The sequence below is a fragment of the Pan paniscus genome, chromosome 6 (assembly GCF_029289425.2).
Source record: "Pan paniscus chromosome 6, NHGRI_mPanPan1-v2.0_pri, whole genome shotgun sequence".
Classification (NCBI taxonomy): Eukaryota; Metazoa; Chordata; class Mammalia; order Primates; family Hominidae; genus Pan; species Pan paniscus.
In genome coordinates this window covers 148,608,012-148,629,292 of record NC_073255.2, presented here as the reverse complement: position 1 = coordinate 148,629,292, position 21,281 = coordinate 148,608,012, and the positions used below count along the sequence as shown (strand labels likewise).

Below are 21,281 nucleotides of genomic sequence, written 5' to 3'. Positions count from 1 at the left end.
GGAGGCAGAGGTTGCAGTGAGCCGAGATTGTGCCATTGCACTCCAGCCTGGGCGACAGAGTGAGACTCTGTCTCAATAACAACAACAACAACAACAAAAACCCTCTAAAGTCATTTATACTACCTATGCACTGTGAATCTACAGTGTCACTGGAAAATTACCTTCCTTTATGAAGCCAGCTATCTTTCTGCTCAGCCTCCCAACTTGTAAATTCTAAGTGGATGCTCTCAGTAGCATGTGCTTTCAGCCATGATGCTGAAGGTTAGCTCTTGAGTGTGTTTTTCATAGCATACAATAGTCATATTATAGAACTAGAAACTTATGAGATTTAACAAAGATGATTAGCGTAATAGACTTAACACTCACCAGCATAATAGACTTAAAACTCACCTGCTACATGAAATCATCTGTGTCCATACCATTCCCCACCTTCCTTTCCTCTGAATTATCAATACCATACCTTTTAGCACTTGGTAAAACACCATTGTGGGTTCACTATTGTTACATTTTAGTCTTTTCAGAAAATGTTTATATTCTTTTGGGGGGACCACTATTTAAATTTTTATGTAAGTTGTGTATTTATTCTGTTAATAAAAAACACAAGGGGCCCAGCCTGGTGGCTCATGCTTGTAATCCCAGCACTTTGGGAGGCCGAGGCGGGTGGATGGCTTGAGCCCAGGAATTCAAGGCAATGTTGTGAGACCCCATCTCTATTTTTTAAAAAACAGGCTGGGCGCGATAGCTCATGCCTGTAATCCTAGCACTTTGGGAGGCCAAGCTGGGCGGATCACATGAGGTCAGGAGTTTGATACCAGCCTGGCCAACATGGTGAAACCCCATCTCTACTAAAATACAAAAATTAGCTGGCCATGGTGTCATGTGCCTGTAAATCCCAGCTACCCAGGAGGCCGAGACAGGAGATGTGCTTCAGCCTGGGAGGCAGAGGTAGCAGTGAGCTGTTTGTGTCACTGCACTCCAGCCTGGGTGACAGAGCAAGACTCCATGTAAAAAAAAAAAAAACAAAAAAAAGACACTCGAGAAAAATTATATCATAGAGATAAGAACCACCTAGCCACATTTTTTCATATAAAAAAATCACCCGTAATCTCACCATCCAGAGATAACCTCTGTGGTTAACATTAGGGATATAATACTCTAGACTAAGTTATATGTGTGTGTGTGTGTATTTTTTAAATTAAAAATATTCCTATACATACTGTATTGCACTTGCTTTTTGCTTTTTCGCTTAATTATATTGAAAAACTTCACCTATGTTATCTTTCTTCAGCCTTATGTTAAATGATCACATAAAAATTTTAATGTGTGCATATACAATAATGTACATAACCAATTCCTGATGATTTATTTTATATATATATATATTTTTTTTTTTTTTTTTTTTTTTTGAGACAGAGTCTTGCTCTGTCACCCAGGCTAGAGTGCAGTGGCACGATCTTGGCTCACTGCAAGCTCCGCCTCCCGGGTTCATGCCATTCTCCTGCCTCAGCCTCCCAAGTATCTGGGACTACAGGCGCCCATCAACACGCTCGGCTAATTTTTTTTGTTGTATTTTTAGTAGAGACGGGGTTTCACCATGTTAGCCAGGATAGTCTTAACCTCCTGACCTCATTATCTGCCTGCCTTGGCCTCCCAAAGTGCTGGGATTACAGGCGTGAGCCACTGCACCCAGCCGATTTATATAATTTTTAATTGTATCTCATGGGTTATTATATTTTCTTGCTTGAGGAGACGACTATAATTGAATATATTTCTAGCAATAGTTTTAAACAAATTTTATGATATTAATTTCTGAAATCATATTAAGATTGAATATATTGAAACTCAAATATTTGTCTCACTTTAGGAGAGCACAAGCTTCATTTTATCCCTGCCCTGATTGGCCCCTTCCTAGAAGTGACCTTGATACCCCAGCCAGATCTTCGGAATGTCATGATTCCAATTTTTCATGATATGATGGACTGGGAGCAGAGGCGGAGTGGCAACTTTAAACAGGTAGGCAGAAGTGCTCCTCAGAAGAGTTGGAAGAGTTTCAGCTCTCCTGAAGCATCTGTGAACTTCCGGATTCAACTCCAACTTGGGAAATGAACACTGGGTCAGCAGACCTAGATTCCAGCCTGGCCTATCCACTCCCAAGCCACACAGCCGTGGATACTTCTCAGATCCTGTGTTGTCCTGAGCCTTCAGTGAAGCCCTGAAAACCATTTGATTCCTTTTCAGCTGAAAAATTTTGTGATTTCCCAGATCTGTATTTAAGAACTTGCAGAGACTTTATTTGCACCCAGTTGGACACAGAGCAGAAGAATCAGAGAGTTAATGATTAAACTCATTGAGCTCTCAGTGGTCTGCACATTGTATTTGGCGAATGGCCTAGCTTTGAGCATTTGATTTACAGTATGTTTTATTGCTCTTTGCTTGAAGCATTGAGAATTAATTTAAAGGAGAAAGCTGTGGAAATTCTTACAAAGGAAATTCCAAGGGAATGAGCTTACCATTTCTCATTGACATAGGTTCTAATAGTTATACTCCAGTTTTGGGAAAACAGGCTTATTACAAAACCAGATCTCTGAAGGAATTCACTGCTTTTGCTCTGCCAGGTCCTTCAATTTGGAGATAGTAGGCCTACTGTCTGTTCACACAGTCATGGCACAAACCTGTGTGCCCACAGGGTTTGACCCTTCCTCATGCTTCTCCAGAAGAAGCCTCCCTCAAATCTCAGGAATGGTTGTCAACCAGTCAAGCAATCTGACTGCAGACATGGAACCCTCCTATTGCCAAAAGCATGGGTGTTTCACCTGTATCGGTATACACATTTATTTTCAAGAAAGCTAATAGATGAATGAAAGACTATTTAAAAATTGTACTTAGGAAAGAAAAACCCACTTTCCTTCCCCCTTGTCTTTACCTCTTGATTGAAATTTGGTTTAAAGGAATAATAATTGGGCTTAGTCTTTTGACAAAGTCAAATATTCCTCCCAGTCCCTAATCGTTTTAACTCTCTCTGGCCATAGAGAAGTTTTTCATTTTCTGTCTCTTCTGCCTCAGATAGTTATAGATAAAGGGATATTTTTCCTTTCCTGATATTCAAGTTCCAAAGGATTTACATCCTGGAAAATATAAATGTTTTGACTACAGTTTTCAGGAAATATGTCCTTTCTCTCTCTTGCTGCTTATTGCTGACTTAGACTATTGCTATGGATCTACCATCTGTACGTGGGTAAGGCAAGTTCTCAACTTCAGCAAAGATTTAGTGCAACCTCAAACTGTTTTGAGAAAGAAAATAGATATAAAACACATCAAAGATTTAAATTAATGTATGTGGATATGTTAGTTTCCTGATGTCCTTATATATAGTGATGTTTAAAAAAAAGAAAAAAGAAACAGGACTTGGCAGTTTTTTAGCTCCTAAAAAAGAATTCAAACGATTAAACTGGGCTGCAAGCATTTGTGTTTGAATCAACAAATAGATAGATGTCTTTGGCAGCAGTAAACGCTACCCAGCCAGGAGTGTGAAGTCATGTAACTCTATCTAGATTAGTCCCTTAGAATTCCAAAGGGATGCCTGCTATTAACCGTAGCTGATAATGTCACTTTCACAAAATTTACCATGGCTTTTTCCTTGGCACAAAGAAATACGTTTTAACTTGCCTAGAAATCCTGCTTGTGAAGGGGAGGAAAGAGAATAATAGTTGGGTATGTTTCAGGTGGAAGCCAAGCTAATTGACAAACTGGATAGCCTGATGTCAGAAGGCAAAGGTGACGAAACATACCGCGAGCTCTTCAACAGTATGTGAGTAATATGTTTATCTCAAGTTGATTCCATTCTGGGGATTTGGTGTCAGTACTGAGCCTCTCTGCACCACGGTAGCTGAGAGCTGCAAAGACAGCTTAGGTCTCACAGGAGGGCTTTGTCTTTGTGGAGTGTGAAATAAAGGATAATTGCCTAACTCTGGCGAATGGATCTTATAATGTTGATGATTAGGCATGTCTTCCTATTTTAATCTCTGATTAGGACAGGTTGCATATGTTACATAACAAATCTCCCTCTTTTCATGCCTGATAATTTTAAAACCATTCCTGCAGGATAATGATTTTAAGTGGGGTTATAAGTGGGAGAGGAGAAAAGGGGTGTGATTGTAATGTTTGTGTGCAATGCTTTCCAAAGCAAGATACTGATGCTGATTTGCTGTTGGAAAATTAACCTAGTTTGCATCTGTTCTTCAACACCTGATTTAATTAATTAATACTGATTGTTCGCTCAGCATTAATTGCTTCCTAAATGCTTTTTATTAGAATATCTCAGAAGCAAATCACTTTTAGTAAATTCTGTGTTTTGGATTTGTATGGAAGATAGAGAAATAATGGAATGCTGTAAAGAGACTTTAAGGTTGCCCTACCCATAGAATCTGATCATAGCCACAGGATGAATTGCTTGTACCAAGTATTCATGCGTTGTGTTTAAATGGCCAGAAGATACAGTGAGAATGTTTTAGTGCTTTGGGATTTCACTTCTGGCACTTGTTTTCTCTACAGCTTCCTATGGATCTTAGTCATTTTCAAATCTAACATATGTGCAAAGTATTTCTTTTTGAAAGAAGGATTTGCTTATTGTGCTTGAAAAATGTTTGCAGTTCTTTCAGAAGTGCAAAATAATGCAGTAACACATTTTTTTCTATGACAAAATATATTCGTGTTTGTATTTATGCCCAAGTATCACCTAAAACTAAATATCAGTGCTTTAGTATTGATGGCCAGGTCCAAAACTTTATGATCGTGAATTTACAACAGTAGAAACATTAATATATAGGCTTGAAGAATATTATTAGTGACTAATAGGTTAGATAGATTTCAGCATGCCTGATTAAAAATTATCTTGAAGCTTTTAAGAAAATTACATTAAAAGGAAAAGGCAAGAAGGGTATAGAGATTTCCTGTGGTAGTGGTGGGTGATAAAATATATTCTTTGTACTGGATTCTGAACAGTATCATTTTTTTCTGATATGGTAATTAAACCAGAAGTTTTCATAATTATTCACCAAGACCTCATTCATTCTAGTGTACACAGGTTCAGTCTTTTATGGCAGCTTGGAGTTTAGCAAGAATTCTGATTAAAATCTCATGCAGTATAATAAATTGCTTTTGAAAACTGCTCTCATTTCAGTGACTAGTCCTTGGTTTGAACAAAGAACCAAAATGAGAAAGCACTCAGTGAAATGAATCTCTTGAGATTTGTGATTAATTATTTATAACAAATTCACAAGATTAATAAATACTCACATAGTTCTTTAGTGCCTCTTATCTACTTTAATAAAGGCTTGATAATATGCAATTTCAGTTGCTCATGTATAAATATGACTTTGAAATAGAAGATGTACCTCGACATTACAATCAAACCAATAATTAAAATATTAAGCCTCTATAATTAGGACTATTTTAAGGTACCTGATTCATTCAATAGAGATTTTTATACTTTTGTTGATTTTTAGGATATTGCTAGAAATGCTACTATAAATAATTTCCTTTCATGCTTTTACGATCAGCATCTTGGGAATAAATCAAATCAAAAGTGATACTTAAGTGTCATTACTACCTGAGCACAAGAAAGAAGGCGTAAATATTACTTTATTTCAGGAAACAATAAATTGCTTTTTTGGCAACAGAAATCACAATGAATTAGTATAATCACAATGAGTCACTGCACACATTATGAATTAGGAACACATGCCGTTATATGGTACAAATTCTCATTTGTTACGTGTAATTCATGTTTAAAACCTCTTAAAATTTGTTCTGAAGCTGAAAAGCTGTAAGTAGTTCACTGCTTTCTAAATTGTAGTGCTTGCCAAAATGGACCCCTTGTAGTAAGACTTTAAATTTGTCTAGTACCTTCCTTCCTAAGAACTCAACTCATCTTTCCCTAAGCCCAAACATTATCTTCATTAATGCATACTACATCTTTGTGAAACTTATTTCATAAAGATGTATTCATTTTGATAACACTGAAATTCTAGATTATAGACACCAACATGCAATATCCAGAATAGAGTATCACAACTAAATTCTGCTTCCCCTGGCTCCACCTGATTCGCTCATTCCGCTTTATCTATTGGGCACTCCCCAGGGCTGGGGATCCAGCAGTGACTGTGCTGTAGAAGCATACAGTAGGTCTACCTACAGTCTTGGAGGCTCTAAAGGGGCTTTCCAGAAGAAGTAACATTCATCTCAGGTATTTCTTAGTCTTTCACTCTGCCTTCTCCTATGCAGTTCTAAATAATTCAATAAGACTCCACATTATTTCAAAGATTTTTAGTGATCACACATTTAATTACCATTTGGAGACAGAGAATTCACTATGTGACACCATACCTTACATCTCTAACTCTACTCTTTGGATTAAAAAGAGCATGCACAGACACAGGTGTTATATATTAGAGTGATGACTTCTACATAACCCCATTATGATACCGAGAGAGGGAGATTGAGGGTCAAATCCCCGACACACACACAGATTTCTTTCATAGAGTGAAAACCTGGTGAGCAGAGTCATCCCTGCAGGGCCATGGCTTATCTTGCTTGGCAGGGTTAGGAATTTCTATTGCATAGAACAGAGCAGCCTTATCAATTAGCAATGAGAAACCCCCTTTCACTGTTATCAGGGTTCCCTAGCTCAATGTGGGCACATGGGCATTATTATAGAGTAAATGAAAATACCCACTCTCACCCGGGTTACCTAGAAAGACTCTTCTCTTCTTGATGATAGCCTCTCTTTCTCAGTTTGTATCAGGTAAACAGGGAAATGGCAAGATTCCCAAGAGAGGGAACAAGGCTGGCTGAGCACACAGATGATCTGGGTTTTAGACTCAGTCCTAACATTTGGTCTTGAGTTAGTCAAGGAAACAGGTTGTGCATAACTTTGCCTCTTCTTACAAGAGGATTATGTAGCTCTTACTGCATCAGAAGTCTGTGCAAATTAATGAAACTTATGCCCATAAAAGAAGTCTCCATGTATTTTTAGAATTATTACCTAACTTGAGTTCTTTGTTTTTCAGCCTCTAAAGTATGAGGTGTAGGCTGTCACGGGGAAATTTCTACATCATTCCGCATTGCTTTTTGGCAGGCAGATTTTCATTTGAGTTCAATACAATTTGCAATTTAAGCCTGAAAGAGGTGCTGTTCAGAGGTTTTTAAAAGAAAACACATTTTAAACAAACTAGGGGACCTTCGCTTGCAGGACTGGTCAGGGCAGATTCCATCCCTTCCATATGCAGTTTCCACTCTTAACCTAAGAAACAGTTTAGAATAAACCAGAAAAACAGGATGAGGGATGCACAGGAAACACAGGAGGAGACAAGACAGAAGGCTGGGCACTAGAATGCCAATAACAAGAGAAAGAGGTAGGGGATGATGGAGAGAAAACTTGGGAGAGAACATAGCCACAGACAAGAGAAAGCTTTGACAAAACAGCTTTCTTCTTGAATGTTTATTTTTGAACTAAGTACATATATGATATGCTTAGACTGTACTTGTAAGAAATGTTTTCTCTCTTATTCCTGAAACTAAGATGAAAGACAAATAAGATTTTAGACAGAAATGGCAATCATTAAATATCAAGGGGTAGGGAAGTATCCACATATTGCCATGCTTAATGTTCTTACTTTTATCTTTTGGGGGAAGTTCAATCATAAAGCCTTTGTCAAGTACACTGTTAATTTGCTGAGAGGTGGGAGTGAAAGTGACACAGATTGTAATTATCATGATTGTTATTATTTTGTGTTTACATAGTACCTCTGCTCCAAGGTGCTTAGGATTAGGGGAAATGTAGGAGGAGACATGTGGTTCAGTACTTGTCATCAATCTGCTGTAACAACCACATGGAAAATCCTCTGTGATTAGTGACAAAATGAATGAAACTGTTGAGTGAGTGCACAGATAGTACAATATGTATTGAGTGGGCAAATGTTAAGTGAAAGGAAAAAACGCAAAACGTCATACCGTCTGTACAAGGATTTTCCTGTAGCAGTTGCATTGCAGTAAAATTGCTTGGATGAAGATGCATTCCACTGAGAGGTAGGAAAATATTTTTATGTGAATAAAGCAAGATCTTGCTTAAAAGTAAACTTGGAGGCACTCCTGTTTTTGCTTTTTGCAGTGTTATTTGATGTGGTAAGACGCAAGCCTCTGTTAGTGTAAGGGAGAAGCTAGGAAAAAATGTCTTTGAGCTGTGAGATGCTTGTATATTTTGAAAATATGATTATATGCATGTGTTTGTATTTTATGACTTGGATAATCTGAAAATCAATTTGCTTTGTCAATGCTTCCTGGATTAGAATTCCACTATTTGGTCCCTATCCTAGGTAAGACATTGTTTGCAAACTGTGCTACTTGTGAGATGTTGCAGTGGTTGCTAAGGCATTTAAGGTACTGATGAAAGTAAAGTGGTTGTCATGGTGACTGATAAAAATAAATGTTGAAAATGCCCCGGGTTCTTTCTTTTCCAGTCTACTAAAGAAAATTGAGCGGGAAACATGGCGCGAAAGTGGCGTTTCATTAATTGCTACTGTGACTCGTCTAATGGAGAGGTTGTTAGATTACAGGTAAGCCGAGTCGCATGTTTTTCTGAACTCCAGTTCATGCTGAACTCCAGTTAGAAAATCAAATAGAATACAATCAACGTTCCACTCTTGTGAATCACTCAATTGATTATCAGACCATGGAACCTGGTATACTAAGATAATGAACTTCTAACCAGCTGGTTCAGAGCTGTTAATTTGAGCTTTTGTTTATTTTTTGTTGCTTTGTTTTGTTTTTTGATAGTTCTTTGAAAGTCTTGGTGAATTGAGAGGATTCTCAGAGTCCCTGAGAGTTCTCAAAAAAAAAAAAAAAATCTTTATTTTGGTATTTAGACTTAGCCCCTAGAACCAGTAGAACCAATCCATTTTAGGGTGAAAACAATGTAATGGAGAATTGTACAATCATGCTATTCTCTTAAGTATTCTCTTAAAAAGGGGACGTGGGTGAGATGAAACTCACAGTGTCACCTTCCGTAGACCTGTGTTTTTTATTTTCATATTATCTAAACTGTTAAAGTAGTTAATCCCACTTAAATACATGGTAGTTTGGTTTTATTTTAGGAATGAAACCCTCATTCTCATTGTTAATGGCCAGGCTTACCAGCCACTTCTCACCCCACTGTAGGAAGTGTACAATAACACATTTTCACTCCTCTAACTTCCTGAGCCCATGTCCATTGAGAGGGAGCATAATCTTGACATGGCAATGAAATTCTTAACAGAAGCTGATGCTCAGGAGTCTCTGACTCCCCAGATTCCCCAGAGATTAGATTATCAGTCCTTGGAGCATGTATCTAAATGAACAAACACTTGCAATGCAAATTGCCTCTGGTCCCTAAAAGTGGCTTCTTTTTTTTTTTTTTTTTTTTTTCTTTCTTTCTTTCTTTTTTTCCCCCAAAAAGAACAAACTGTGTTTGCCCCTAGGAAGGAAGTTCTGAGTTCTGACTATTGCTTTTTGTTTTTAGGGACTGCATGAAAATGGGAGAGGTAGATGGCAAAAAGATTGGCTGCACAGTTAGCCTTCTGGTTAGTAAACTATTCCCCTTTTTCTCCTTTTCTCCTAATACTTGTATTTTTTTCCCAGAAATACTATGTTTTGTTTGTGTTTAATCTGCAATGTGATGTTTCTTAGAAGAGTTATTTTTAAATTTACAAGTGTTTTTAAGAGAAGCATAGTGAGCTGCAGGTTAAATTAAAGTCCAGGAAATCCTCAGTCCCAGACATTACAAGGTGCATCCCCTGCATTCCCCACAGCCCTAATAGGAGACCCGTGTGGGATCCCAGAGTGATGCCATTGGGTTCCCCGGTTGCAGTACTTCACCCTCCTAGAGTCTTGTTGCTGTCCTAGCAAAAAGCACCGTGTCCCCTGTTAGAGGTCTTTCTACTTTGTGTAGCAATTTCTTTCTGTTCTTTTCCTTTCTCACAGAGTGATATGCAGTCCACATTTTGATAAATATTAGTGATCTCTTCTTTTGTGAACAAATGACAGTTTTCTATTTAACACCCTAATTTTTACTCTAGCTTTTTTGCAAATTGAATTCATAATAGCACTTTTGTTAAGGTTTGCTTTGTAACTAGGATGACCAAGCAGGACATTTTTGAGAGTAAAATTAAACATTCTGTAAGGATAACAGGCTAATCCAAAGCTGTCCTGGGCAAGCCAACATTTATATAAAATGTCACATAACTAACTATTAAATAGAATGGTATTCTTACCACAGAGCAAAGGAGTGGCCCTACATTTAGACGTTTATTTGTCATATTTTAACGTAAGTCAAATTAATGTTTTTGATAAGTTCCTTCAATCAGATCTGAAGTACAGGAAAATATAAAATACAAGAAAAGTCTAGTTCTATATTTGTGAATCTCATGGTTTCTTTTTCTTATATTTTGTAGAATAAATGAATCCTCGCCATCTATTATATTCTAAGTTCTTGCACAGTCATTCTTATCCTTACTCTGATCATTTGAGTTCCTCACATGCCATATAGTTCTCTATTTGCTTGCACCTTGAAATTCTTTTGCCCCTACTTTGATTTTGTCTTTTCTTAGCTCATCAGTTTCTTTTTGTTTTGTTTTGTTTTGTATTACTTTGTTTACTCCTGTCACAGTCCGTCTTCAAAGCTCAGGGCTTCTGCTTTCTTGTGACTGTCTTTTCATCTATTTTCCTCATTTCTTGCTGCACTGCTTCTCATCTCTGAGCCTGTGATGGTATCCGTCTTTATCACACCCACTGCCTCCTCCACATTTTTAATCTAATTGTTATATCTCCACCTCCAATATCAGTCCCTAAAAATAGTGAGACCTAAGCATCCTCTATCAGGCCACATCTTGTTCACTTTCTTCCATAATGTTTTCATTAGACCCAACGGTAACCTGCAGGCCATTAGCCCACGCTCACTGGGTCAGACCATTGACCTCTGCTCTCAGTACTCATTTCTAACTTGAACATAGTCATTCCCTCTCTTACATTTCCTAGTTGATTCTCCAGTTTCTTACCTGCTTTTGCCAGCCTCTCATCACAGTGAAGACCTTCAGCCTGAGTTTCTCCCACATCCGTGCTTGTGTGTCACTGTTGGGAGAAAAGCTAAGTGCTTGATAAGCTTTAGGTCTTCTCTGTCTTCTTAACTCTGGTTCTACCTCAACTCCAGGCACAAAGTCTCATAAATAACCTCAAAGCCTTTACCTTTCCCCAAAGTAATCCTCTCCATTCTTCCATCTTCTTTCTCAAGTACCTTCCATTTGGAGATGAGCAAATAAATATAGACCTTATGTTCATTTCCACAATTGGTATAAAAGAAGAGATCACTTCCTTGGATGAAAGAATTAATACTCTGCCTTTAATGTATTTACTCTAGTCTCCCAGTAGGAATACACCTGAGATTTAATATCGTATAATCAGTGGCCCCATTACTAACCACTTGAGACATTATCCTGATAGCTTTGCACTGACCAAGAATAATCCTTCTAGAAAATTTTAACACTTTGAAAGCTCTACTTATTTCAAACTAGCACAAGAATACTTATTAAAGAAGCAAATATATCACTTTGAAGCTAATCTTTTTTAGCCTCTACTCCACATGGAAGGTTCTTGATTTTTTCTAGTAGCAATGTGGTTCTCTTCAGTTACTCACTTCCTCTTAGAGTCTTCTCTTAACTCTTTGAAAAAGTCAATTCCAGATTGTCTTCAGGAGAGCTGTGACATCCTTTACAAGATCGGGGTTAAATTGGTTTTAAAAAAGTAATATTTGACATGACTAATACTAGGAAATGTAATTATTGTTTTGTTCTTTGTGTCACACACTTTGTCAGACATTTGGAAGATTATCATCTGCTGACTGGAGATATTTTTTTAAGAGAACTATTTATTTAGAGTGATTGCTTGTTTTGTTCTCAAAGCTGCTTCTTGCCAGAAAGCTGTTAGAGCAAATCATCCTTTAGTAATATAAAAACCTGCTGTGGAGTTGTTAGACTTGTGTTTATGATACAACAATTCTTGCTAATTAAAATCATTTTGGTTTTAATAAGAGAGACGTGAATAGCATTATTTATTGAGCTTTTTAAAGAATGCCAAGATCTACAGGAGACAAGAATAAAAGAGGGAGGATAATGGTATAAATTGAAAAAAAAATTTATGATGCATTTGACTTAATATCAGTGTCTCAAAGTTAGAAGAGTCCTCAGACTGAAGAATGGACACCTGTTAGGTAATGGGCAGAAAGTACATTTGATAGCAGATCCTCAGGCTTCAAGCCCAAGTACCATTTCAACAGCCACATTTGCTAGATTGGTCCATTATTACCAAAGCCCTGTCTACTAATCAGCTTTAAAAAGTTTTTAGAATTCCTGGCCTTTCCTCTTAGAAAAGCCTATCACTCCTTCAAGTCAACAGATTTATTCCCTCATCACCGATTTCCCCTTCTTCCACACACCAACTAGCATCAATTAAAACAGTAACAATAAGTAGTAATAGTAGTTCAAGTGTCTCCAGCAGAGATTTCATTATGCACCATGATTTGTTCACTAAACATGTCTTGTTTGGAGACTCACAACATTATGCTTTTACTAGAATCCAACTTCATTTACATTCACTTTTATGTTGAATAAGTTCAGTGAGGACTCATGTGCTTTATAATGTGGTGAAGAAGTAGCTTTGGATGCTTATCAGTATGCCTTTAAAATGCCAGCCTGGGCCAGGATCAGTGGCTCATGCCTGATCCCAGTGGCATCAGCACTTTGGGAGGCCGAGGCAGGTGGATCAGTTGAGGTCAGGAGTTCGAGACTAGCCTGGGCATCATGGCAGAACCCCATCTCTACTAAAAATTCTTAGCTGGGTGTGGTGATGCACACCTGTATTCCCAGCTACTCAGGAGGCTGAGGCAGGAGAATCACTTGAACTCGGAAGGCGGAGGTTGCAGTCAGCTGAGATTGCACCACTGCACTCCAGCCTGGGTGACAGAGTGAGACTGTCTAAAAATAAAATAGCCAACATAATGTGTCCAGGTAAGTAAAAGTTGAGTTTTTGTTAAAAACATTTTAGAGATATTTCCTAAGATCTAAATACTTCTTAGGAAACAAAATATTTTCAATAAACATGTTTCTGTAATAATAATTTGAAATAAAATCTCTTATTTGTCCCTTTATGTTTTGGACATAAACTGGAAACATTTGAAGTCCAACGCATAGGAAATGCAGAATAACATCTTAAAAATAAAGAGCCTCTTTATTTACCCTCTTTCCCATTCTTTTACATTGCTTTTACTCATCCTTACCTGTATGTCTTAGAGACTTTTGCTTTTTTTTTTTATTTTTTATTTTTTATTTTTAGACGGAGTCTTTCTCTGTCACCAGGCTGCAGTGCAGTGGCATGATCTTGGCTCACTGCAGCCTCCACCTCCTGGGTTCAAGCGATTCTCCTGCCTCAGCCTCCCAAGTAGCTGGGCTTGCAGGTGTGTGCCACCACACCCAGCTAATTTTTGTATTTTTAGTAGAGATGGGGTTTCACCATGTTGGCCAGGATGGTTTCAATCTCTTGACCTCGTGATCTGTCCACCTCGGCCTCCCAAAGTGCTGGGATTACAGGCATGAGCCACCGTGCCCAGCTGAGACTTTTTTCTTTAGAGCAAAATAGCTTTGAATTTTAAAATGAAAGAAACTGTCCTTTGAGTATCAATTGGCCAAGTTAAAAAATGGATTAATCTGTTACGTATTTTTAATATTTTTTAGTTGAACAGGCTGATTGTTCATTGACATTTAAACTAACAAAAAATCATAAAAAGTAAAGAAATATGAATCAGGGATAAAAACCCAAGAAACCAACTTATCCAGTAATTGCTAGGAAATGACTGACACTGTCACTGAGCCACCTTATTTCATTTTTAGAGATATTTACATGGAAAAATGCATCCGTTCTCTTGGCTCCAGACATGGAACTTTAGCAGAGTAAAAGGCAGATAATTGTAGGCCAGATTGTTGAGGAACTATCCATACCTGTACTCTTTTTTTACAGAACTTCTATAAGACTGAACTGAACAAGGAGGAGATGTATATACGCTACATTCACAAACTCTATGATCTGCATCTCAAAGCACAGAACTTTACAGGTAATTCTGTCTTTTGGCTCAGATTGGGAAGGGAGCTGATGTATTAATCATGATCATTCCTCCGCTTTTTATAATTAGAGTGGAAAGACTCAAGCATTTCTACTTTAAAATTAAAATTTATTTTTAATTGGATATATATTTCTGCAGATTCTATATATATCATATACATGATACATACATGTAGGTTGTTTGACTATTTCTCTTTGCATACTTTTTCAGAGGTTGCTCTGGGGATTACAAAATACATACATAACTTCTTACAGTCTGCTTATAGTTAGGATTTTACCACTTCAAGTTTGTATTAGTCTGTTTTCACACTGCTGATAAAGACATACCTGAGACTGGGTAATTTATAAAGAAAAAGAGGTTTAATTGACTTACAGTTCCACATGGCTGGGGAGGCCTCACAATCATGGTGAAAGGCAAAAGGCACATCTTACATGGCAGCAGACAAGAGAGGGTTTGTGTAGGGAAACTCTCCCTTATAAAAGCATCAGATCTCGTGACACTTATTCACTATTATGAGAGCAGCATGGGAAAGACCCTCCCCCATGATTCAATTACCTCCCACCTCGTCCCTCCCATGACACATGGGAGTTGTGGGAGCTACAATTGAAGATGAGATTTGGGTGGGGACACAGCCAAACCATATCAAAGTTAAATGTGGGAATTTTACAGCTATATAGGTCTCATTATCCTCCCCACTGTATGTTGTAGTTGCCACATGTATTACATCTACATACATTGAAAGTCTCTTCAGATGGTGTCATAATTTTTGCCTTTCAATAGTCAGACCTATTTTAATGAATTTAGGGGGACAAAAATACTTTATTTACTCAGATGTTTACCATTTCTATTATTCTTTCTTCATTCATGAAGTTCCCAGGTTCCTTCTGTTATAATATTTTTGTTGAGCCTGAAGATCTTGTTTTAGTATTTCTTTTAAAGCAGATCCAGTGGTGAAGAATCTTCTTAGTTTTCCTTCATCTAAGAATGTCTTTATTTCACCTTCATCCCTGAAGGATATGTTTACTGGATACAGTATTGTAGGTGAACAGTTCTTTTGTTTCAGTACTTTAAAAATATAATTCCACTGTGTTCTGACCTTCATGGTGTCTAGCAAGAAATATGCAGTCATTTAAATTACTCAACTACAAGGCCAGACGTGGTGGCTCATGCCTGTAATCCCAGCACTTAGGGAGGCCAAGGCAGGTGGATCGCTTGAGCCCAGGAGTTACAGACCAGCCTGGAAAATGTGGCGAAACCCCCGTCTCCGCCAAAAATACAAAAAATTAACCAGTCATGGTGGCACATGTCTGTAGTCCCAGCTACTCGGGAGGCTGAGGTGGATCACTTGAGCCTGGGAGGCAGAGGCTGCAGTGAGCCAAAATTGCACCACTGCACTCCACCCTGGATGACAGAGCCCGACCCTGTCTCAAAAAATAATAAAAAGAAATTACTCACCTACATGAAGTTTGTAACTTTTTTCTGGTTGTCTTCAGGACTTTATCTTTGGTTTTCAGTGGTTTGATTATTATATGTATGGGCATAGTTTTCCTGTTTAGTTTAACTTGTTTGGGTTTGCTGAGTTTCTTGGATCTGTACATTTATTTCCTTTACCAAATTCGGGAAGCTTCCAAGCATTATTTCCTTAAATATATTTCTCTACCAGTTCTTCTTCTCATTTTGAGGACTGTAATGGCATGAATGTTGGGCCTTTTGGTGTTGTACCATAGGTTCCTGGAACTCTGTTCATTTTTGTTCAACTTCTCTTCTTCCTTTGTTTTCAGATCACTAATGTCTATTGAGTTAAGTCCACTGATTTTCTTCTGTTGCTTCATTCAGCTATTGAGCCTTTCCAGTGAGACGTTTATTTTTGTTATCGTATTATTCAGTTCTAAAATTTCCATGTAGTTATTTTCTTTTTACAGCTTCAATTTCTTTGCAAAGAATGTCTATCTATCTTTTTATTTATTCAAAAATGTTCACCTTTACTTCATGGAGCATGGTTATAATAACTGCTTCATAGTCTTTGTCTATAATTCTAACATCTGCATCAAATTGGGGTTGACATCTTTTCATTGCTTTTGCCCTTTGAGAGTTGTTTAGTTTTTTAAAAGTCAGATAATTTTGGATTATATTCTAGACCTTTTGAATATTATGTTATAGGACTCTGGAGTCTGTTAAAATCTTTAGGAAGACATTAATTTTTTGAATTTTAACAGACAGAAGTCCTTGTTATATTGATCCATTGGTTTGTTCTACACTTGTGCACCTTGGAGATGAGTCTGACTTCATATGCAGAATTTAGTATCCCTTTCTTGAGCTCCCTCCCCTCTGTGATCCTCCCCATTCTTCCTTTCTCCCAAGAACTTCCTTTCCTAGTACTCTGGCTATATAGCCAAGGCTTGATCCTCTCTCTTCATGCCATGATGCACTCCCTGCAATTGGTCTCTCTGTGGGCAAAGCAGTCAAAGAAAAGAACTGATAGAAGGCACTACTGCCACTGCCACTGCCACTGCCCCCACTGCCACCCCTACAGTGTGCAGCTTTGTTTCTGAGACTGAGTGAGGCCAGAAATGTCTACAGCGCTTCACCCCACAGGGGATCTTCTACCCAGTACTCCGACTAAAGGGACTTTTCTTGGAGCTTTTTCTGTCTGTTCCCATTTGCAGTTCCAGGAAACAGGGAAGTCTAAGCCAGGAGATGTGGAAGGCAAAAAACTAAAACAGAATTAACTGTGGTATGGTCATTCTTTGAGTATTCGTTTTTTTCCTCAGTCCACCTGCTCTTACTTTTCAGAGTCCTCCAATAGTTGTGTTATGTAGTCTCTCCAGGCTGTTTAGTTGTAATCAGTGGGAGAGATAGGGTGGAATGCATGTACTCCATCTTAAACAGAACCCTTTAATTAGATTTGGGAACCTCAAATCTTGGTCTTTTGCCACATTGTTCTTCCAAGGAACTCCTGAATCATGGCTCCTCCCCAGCTTTAAAAGAGTAAGGGAATCCTTTATGAAATGGTACTTCTGTTCCCAGAATTTACTCATTCCTCTAGCTGAAGTTCCACTGTCTCAATTAGTAGCATCACTGTTTACTCAGTCAGAAGACCCTGATGTATCTTTGACTTTTCTAGCCTCCCTCAAATAATCATTCATGAAGTTCTATTAATTCTGTTTCCTAGAAATCTTTCAAAACCATTTCCTTTTCACTGTTCCCACCTTTACTGCCTCAGTTAGACCATCATTTCTCACCTGTCTGCCTCTGAACTGTCAGCAGAGTTATTCTTTGGAACAGGAGCCAACAAACTACAACCTACAGGCTAGCTACCTTATTTTGTAAGGGAAGTTTTATAACAGCTCACCCATGCCCACTTATTTGTGTATTGTGTATTTCTGCTTTTGCGCCACAGTGGCAGAACTGGGTAGTGGAGACAAAGACCACAGCCTAAATTATTTACGGTCTGGCCCTTTAAGAAAAAGTTTGCCAACTCCTTCCCTAGATATCACTCTGTTGTCAGTGTATGTGTTCTACAAAATAAACTTCAAATTCTTTATTCAAGGTCTGTTGTAATTGAACCAACGCTTGTCTGTTCAGCCTTATCTTACCACTTGTACCACATACCCTCCTTTCATCCTTCAGGATCAGCTCCTTCACCCTCTTTTCCATGCAGCCATCCCCCTCCTGAAGTTCTTTTTCTTCTCTTTCTCTCACCATCTCCATGCCCCACAATCCTTCTCCCATAGGCTAAGTGATTTTCCCATCTCTTTTTTCCCATGGCATTTTTTCCAGATTTTTTTGTTTTGTTTTGCTTTTGAGACAGAGTCTCACTCTGTCGCCCAGGCTGGAGTGCAGTGGTGCAATCTCGGCCCACTGCAACTTCACCTCCCAGGTTCAAGCGATTCTCCTGCCTCAGACTCCTGAGCAGCTGAGATTACAGGTGCCTGCCACCATGCCCAGCTAAAGTTTTTTGTATTTTTAGTAGAGACGGGGTTTCACCACGTTGGCCAGGCCAATCTCGAACTTCTGGCCTCAGGTGATCCACCTGCCTCAGCCTCCGAAAGTGCTGGGATTATAGGTGTGAGCTACCACGTCCAGCCCCAGGTTTCTATTAAGGTACCTATCAAACTGTTTTTTATTAATAATTGCATATTATATGGTTATATATTATATATTGTGTATGTACATGCATGCATGTATATATGGATAATCTTCAGTTAAGGAGTCCCTTGAGGACAGTAATAATTTCTTTTCTTTTCTTTTCTTTTTTTGTGAGACAAGGTTTGACTCTGTCACCCAGGCTGGAATGTAGTGGCACGATCTGGGCTCACTGCAGCCTCTGCCTCCCAAACCCAAGCGATCCTCCCACCTCAGCCTCCCAAGTAGTTGGGACCACAGGCACATGCCACCACAGCCAGCTAATTTTTTTCTTTTTTCTTTTTTTTTTTTTTGGTAGGGACAGGGTTTTGCCATATTGCCCAGGCTAGTCTCGAACTCCTGAGCTCAGAAGATCCACCTGCTTTGGCCTTCCAAAGTGCTGGGATTACAGGTGTGAGCTACCGCACCTGGCCCACAGTGATGTTTTTCTTATCTTTAGTCTTCTCAGTTCTTAGAATAGTGCCTAGCAATGTGAGATTTAAATAAATGCATCACAAATTAATGTACCCTTTAATTAAATATTAACACCTGATAAGCAGATTTTCTTTCTCAATATTGGTAATTCTCGATTCAAAAAGAAAAAAAACAGTAAACTTTTTGAAAATTTTTAAAGTTCATAAAAAGAGAAATGCAGGAGGTAAGTGAGGATAAGCTACTCTAGATATATAACAGATATATTTTGGTTCTCTGAAATAAAGTCCAAATTTGTCTGATTATATTTCAAAACTGGGTAAATCTTTTTTCTTTAATTTGTTTACTCAACTTGCAGTCTTTATGTTCCCCAAAGTCATAAGAAATCAGTTCTTTTCCCATGTAACATTTTATTCTACTCTCTTCTATCTTCATTTCTGTTCTTGGAGACAGTGAAATTGACAGGGAACTTTTCTATCTTTCTAGGATTCTGTTTAAGTGACTTAACCCTTTTCCAGCCTTTTGTGACAGCAGCCTCCATGCCTAACTCATCTCTACTCTTCTCTCTTATTTCTTTTTGCATATTGGTGTCCTTGTAATACACTTCTCAAAATGGTAGAATGGGATTAATAAAAATTTACTACTGCTTCCTCTAGACACAGTTTTTCTCAGATATGTGTTGTCATTTTCCCAAATCAAATTCTGAAACAGGTGTAATTTGTCTTCACAACTTTTCCATGCCATCGCTCAGTCATTTGTCAGTTTCATCTGATTGCCTGCCAGTGCCTTCTTTTCCCAGGCTTTCCCAGGGGCACCTGACCCACACCTGGCATTCCGCCCATCCCAGGACCTTCCAAGGGCAAGCTGATTGGGAAAGCATTTGGAGACTGGAGACCTTCATTGCTCTTTTTGTTTTTTGGGGGGTTTTGTTTTTGTTTTTGAGACGGAGTTTCACTCTTGTTGCCCAGGCTGGAGTGCAATGGCGTGATCTCAGCTCACTGCAACCTCCATCTCCTGGGTTCAAGTGATTCACCTGCCTCAGCCTCCTGAGTAGCTGGGATTACAGGTGCCTGCCACCATGCTAGCTAATTTTTTGTATTTTTAGTAGAGACAGGGTTTCACTATGTCGGCCAGGCTGGTCTCAAACTACTGACCTCAGGCAATGCACCTGCCTTGGCCTCCCAAAGTGCTGGGATTACAGGTATGAACCACTGTGCCTGGCCTCTTTTTGTTTTTTAATTGTGCATAACATAAAATTTACCATCTTAACCATTTTTAAGTGTACAGTTCAGTGGTATTAAGTATAGTCACATTGTCGTGCTACCATTACCACCATCCACTGACAGAACTTTTCTTTTTTTTGAAATGGGGGTCTCACTATATCACCCAGATTGGTCTTGAACTCACATGATCCTCCTGACTCAGCCTCCCAAGTAGCTGGGACTACAGGCGTGTGCCACCACACCTAGCTAATTTTAAAATACATTTTTTTAGAGACGAGGACTCACTGTGTTACCAAGGCTGATCTTAAACTCTTGGCCTCAGCCTCCTGAGTACCTGAGACTACAGGTGCAGAACTTTTCTCATCTTCCCAGACTGAAACTCTGTACCCATTAAACACTAACTCCCCATTCCTCTTACCCCTGGCAACAACTATTCTACTTTCTGTCTCCGTAAATTTGACTTTCATTGCCCTTGAAGTCATCACAGCCTGTGGGCAGCTGTGGGAAGGACATTCCTCAGTCTTCCTAATCCTTCAAAATGATCAGTTAGTCTCTGGGGTATTTTCTGAGTAGTCACATGCTGACAGAGACACAAAAGAAATTTGAGTGACAAAGAAGGTAACTCCTGAGTTGGGTCATTAAGAGAAAGTAGGAGTTATTTCAGCAAAGGGGGAAAGAAGGTCTTGCAGGCACAAGCTGTGAGGCCCTTAGGTGTGAATCAGAGAGGTATGTGAGAGGAAGCAGAGCTTGTTCGGATGACAAGAGCAAAGAGTGTGGATGCAAGAACAAAAATATGCGTAGGGTTTCCTTAGATACTTAGCGTTTATTATAATGATACATGGGGAATTAAACATCAGGAAATCATCTCAGGGATGTCAGAGAAAACTAGATGCCTGTTAAAATAACAGCACCCTTCTGAGGATCTGGTTATTATAATTCTTGTGCAATCAGAGTAGTCTTCCATGGCTACCTATGTTATGGTGATTCAGCTCTGTGTCTGCGTCCACCAGTTAACTGACACCCTTTAGTGGCTGCTTTCTCTGTCCATCTCACATTCAATCCCGTAAAGAAAGAGACCAGCAAGAGTGCATGCAACAGAAGGCATCCCTGTCCCCGTCGGGCAGCTTTCTTGTGCCCAGCTGCCTCTGGACCACAATGCATCTTGCTCATTTCTGGAAAGTGGATAGTGGGGTCCGGGGGCTCCAACTATGAGGACTGGAGCCTCAGTGGCTACTGAAGCTTCTTAAAAGAGATGGAGGTGGGCTCTTTCATACCTGTACTACATGGAGACCCAGTGAGAA

At 38.8% G+C, this 21,281-nt stretch overlaps 1 protein-coding gene across 7 annotated transcripts in view; it reads left to right on the top strand.

Moving 5' to 3' along the window:
• Window positions 1–21,281, top strand: part of DOCK4 (dedicator of cytokinesis 4) — a 471,214-nt gene that overhangs the window by 404,818 nt on the left and 45,115 nt on the right. For 5 of the 7 annotated variants that reach the window (XM_008963612.4, XM_034964845.2, XM_034964847.2 and 2 more), the window contains exons 31-36: window positions 1,865–2,013; window positions 3,723–3,808; window positions 8,346–8,372; window positions 8,517–8,612; window positions 9,554–9,614; window positions 14,098–14,191. In XM_008963612.4, coding sequence (XP_008961860.2) covers window positions 1,865–2,013; window positions 3,723–3,808; window positions 8,346–8,372; window positions 8,517–8,612; window positions 9,554–9,614; window positions 14,098–14,191 — 513 coding nt within the window. The remainder of the gene's footprint in view (window positions 1–1,864; window positions 2,014–3,722; window positions 3,809–8,345; window positions 8,373–8,516; window positions 8,613–9,553; window positions 9,615–14,097; window positions 14,192–21,281) is intronic. The other 2 variants (XM_003811224.6, XM_034964844.2) reach the window with 1 other exon arrangement.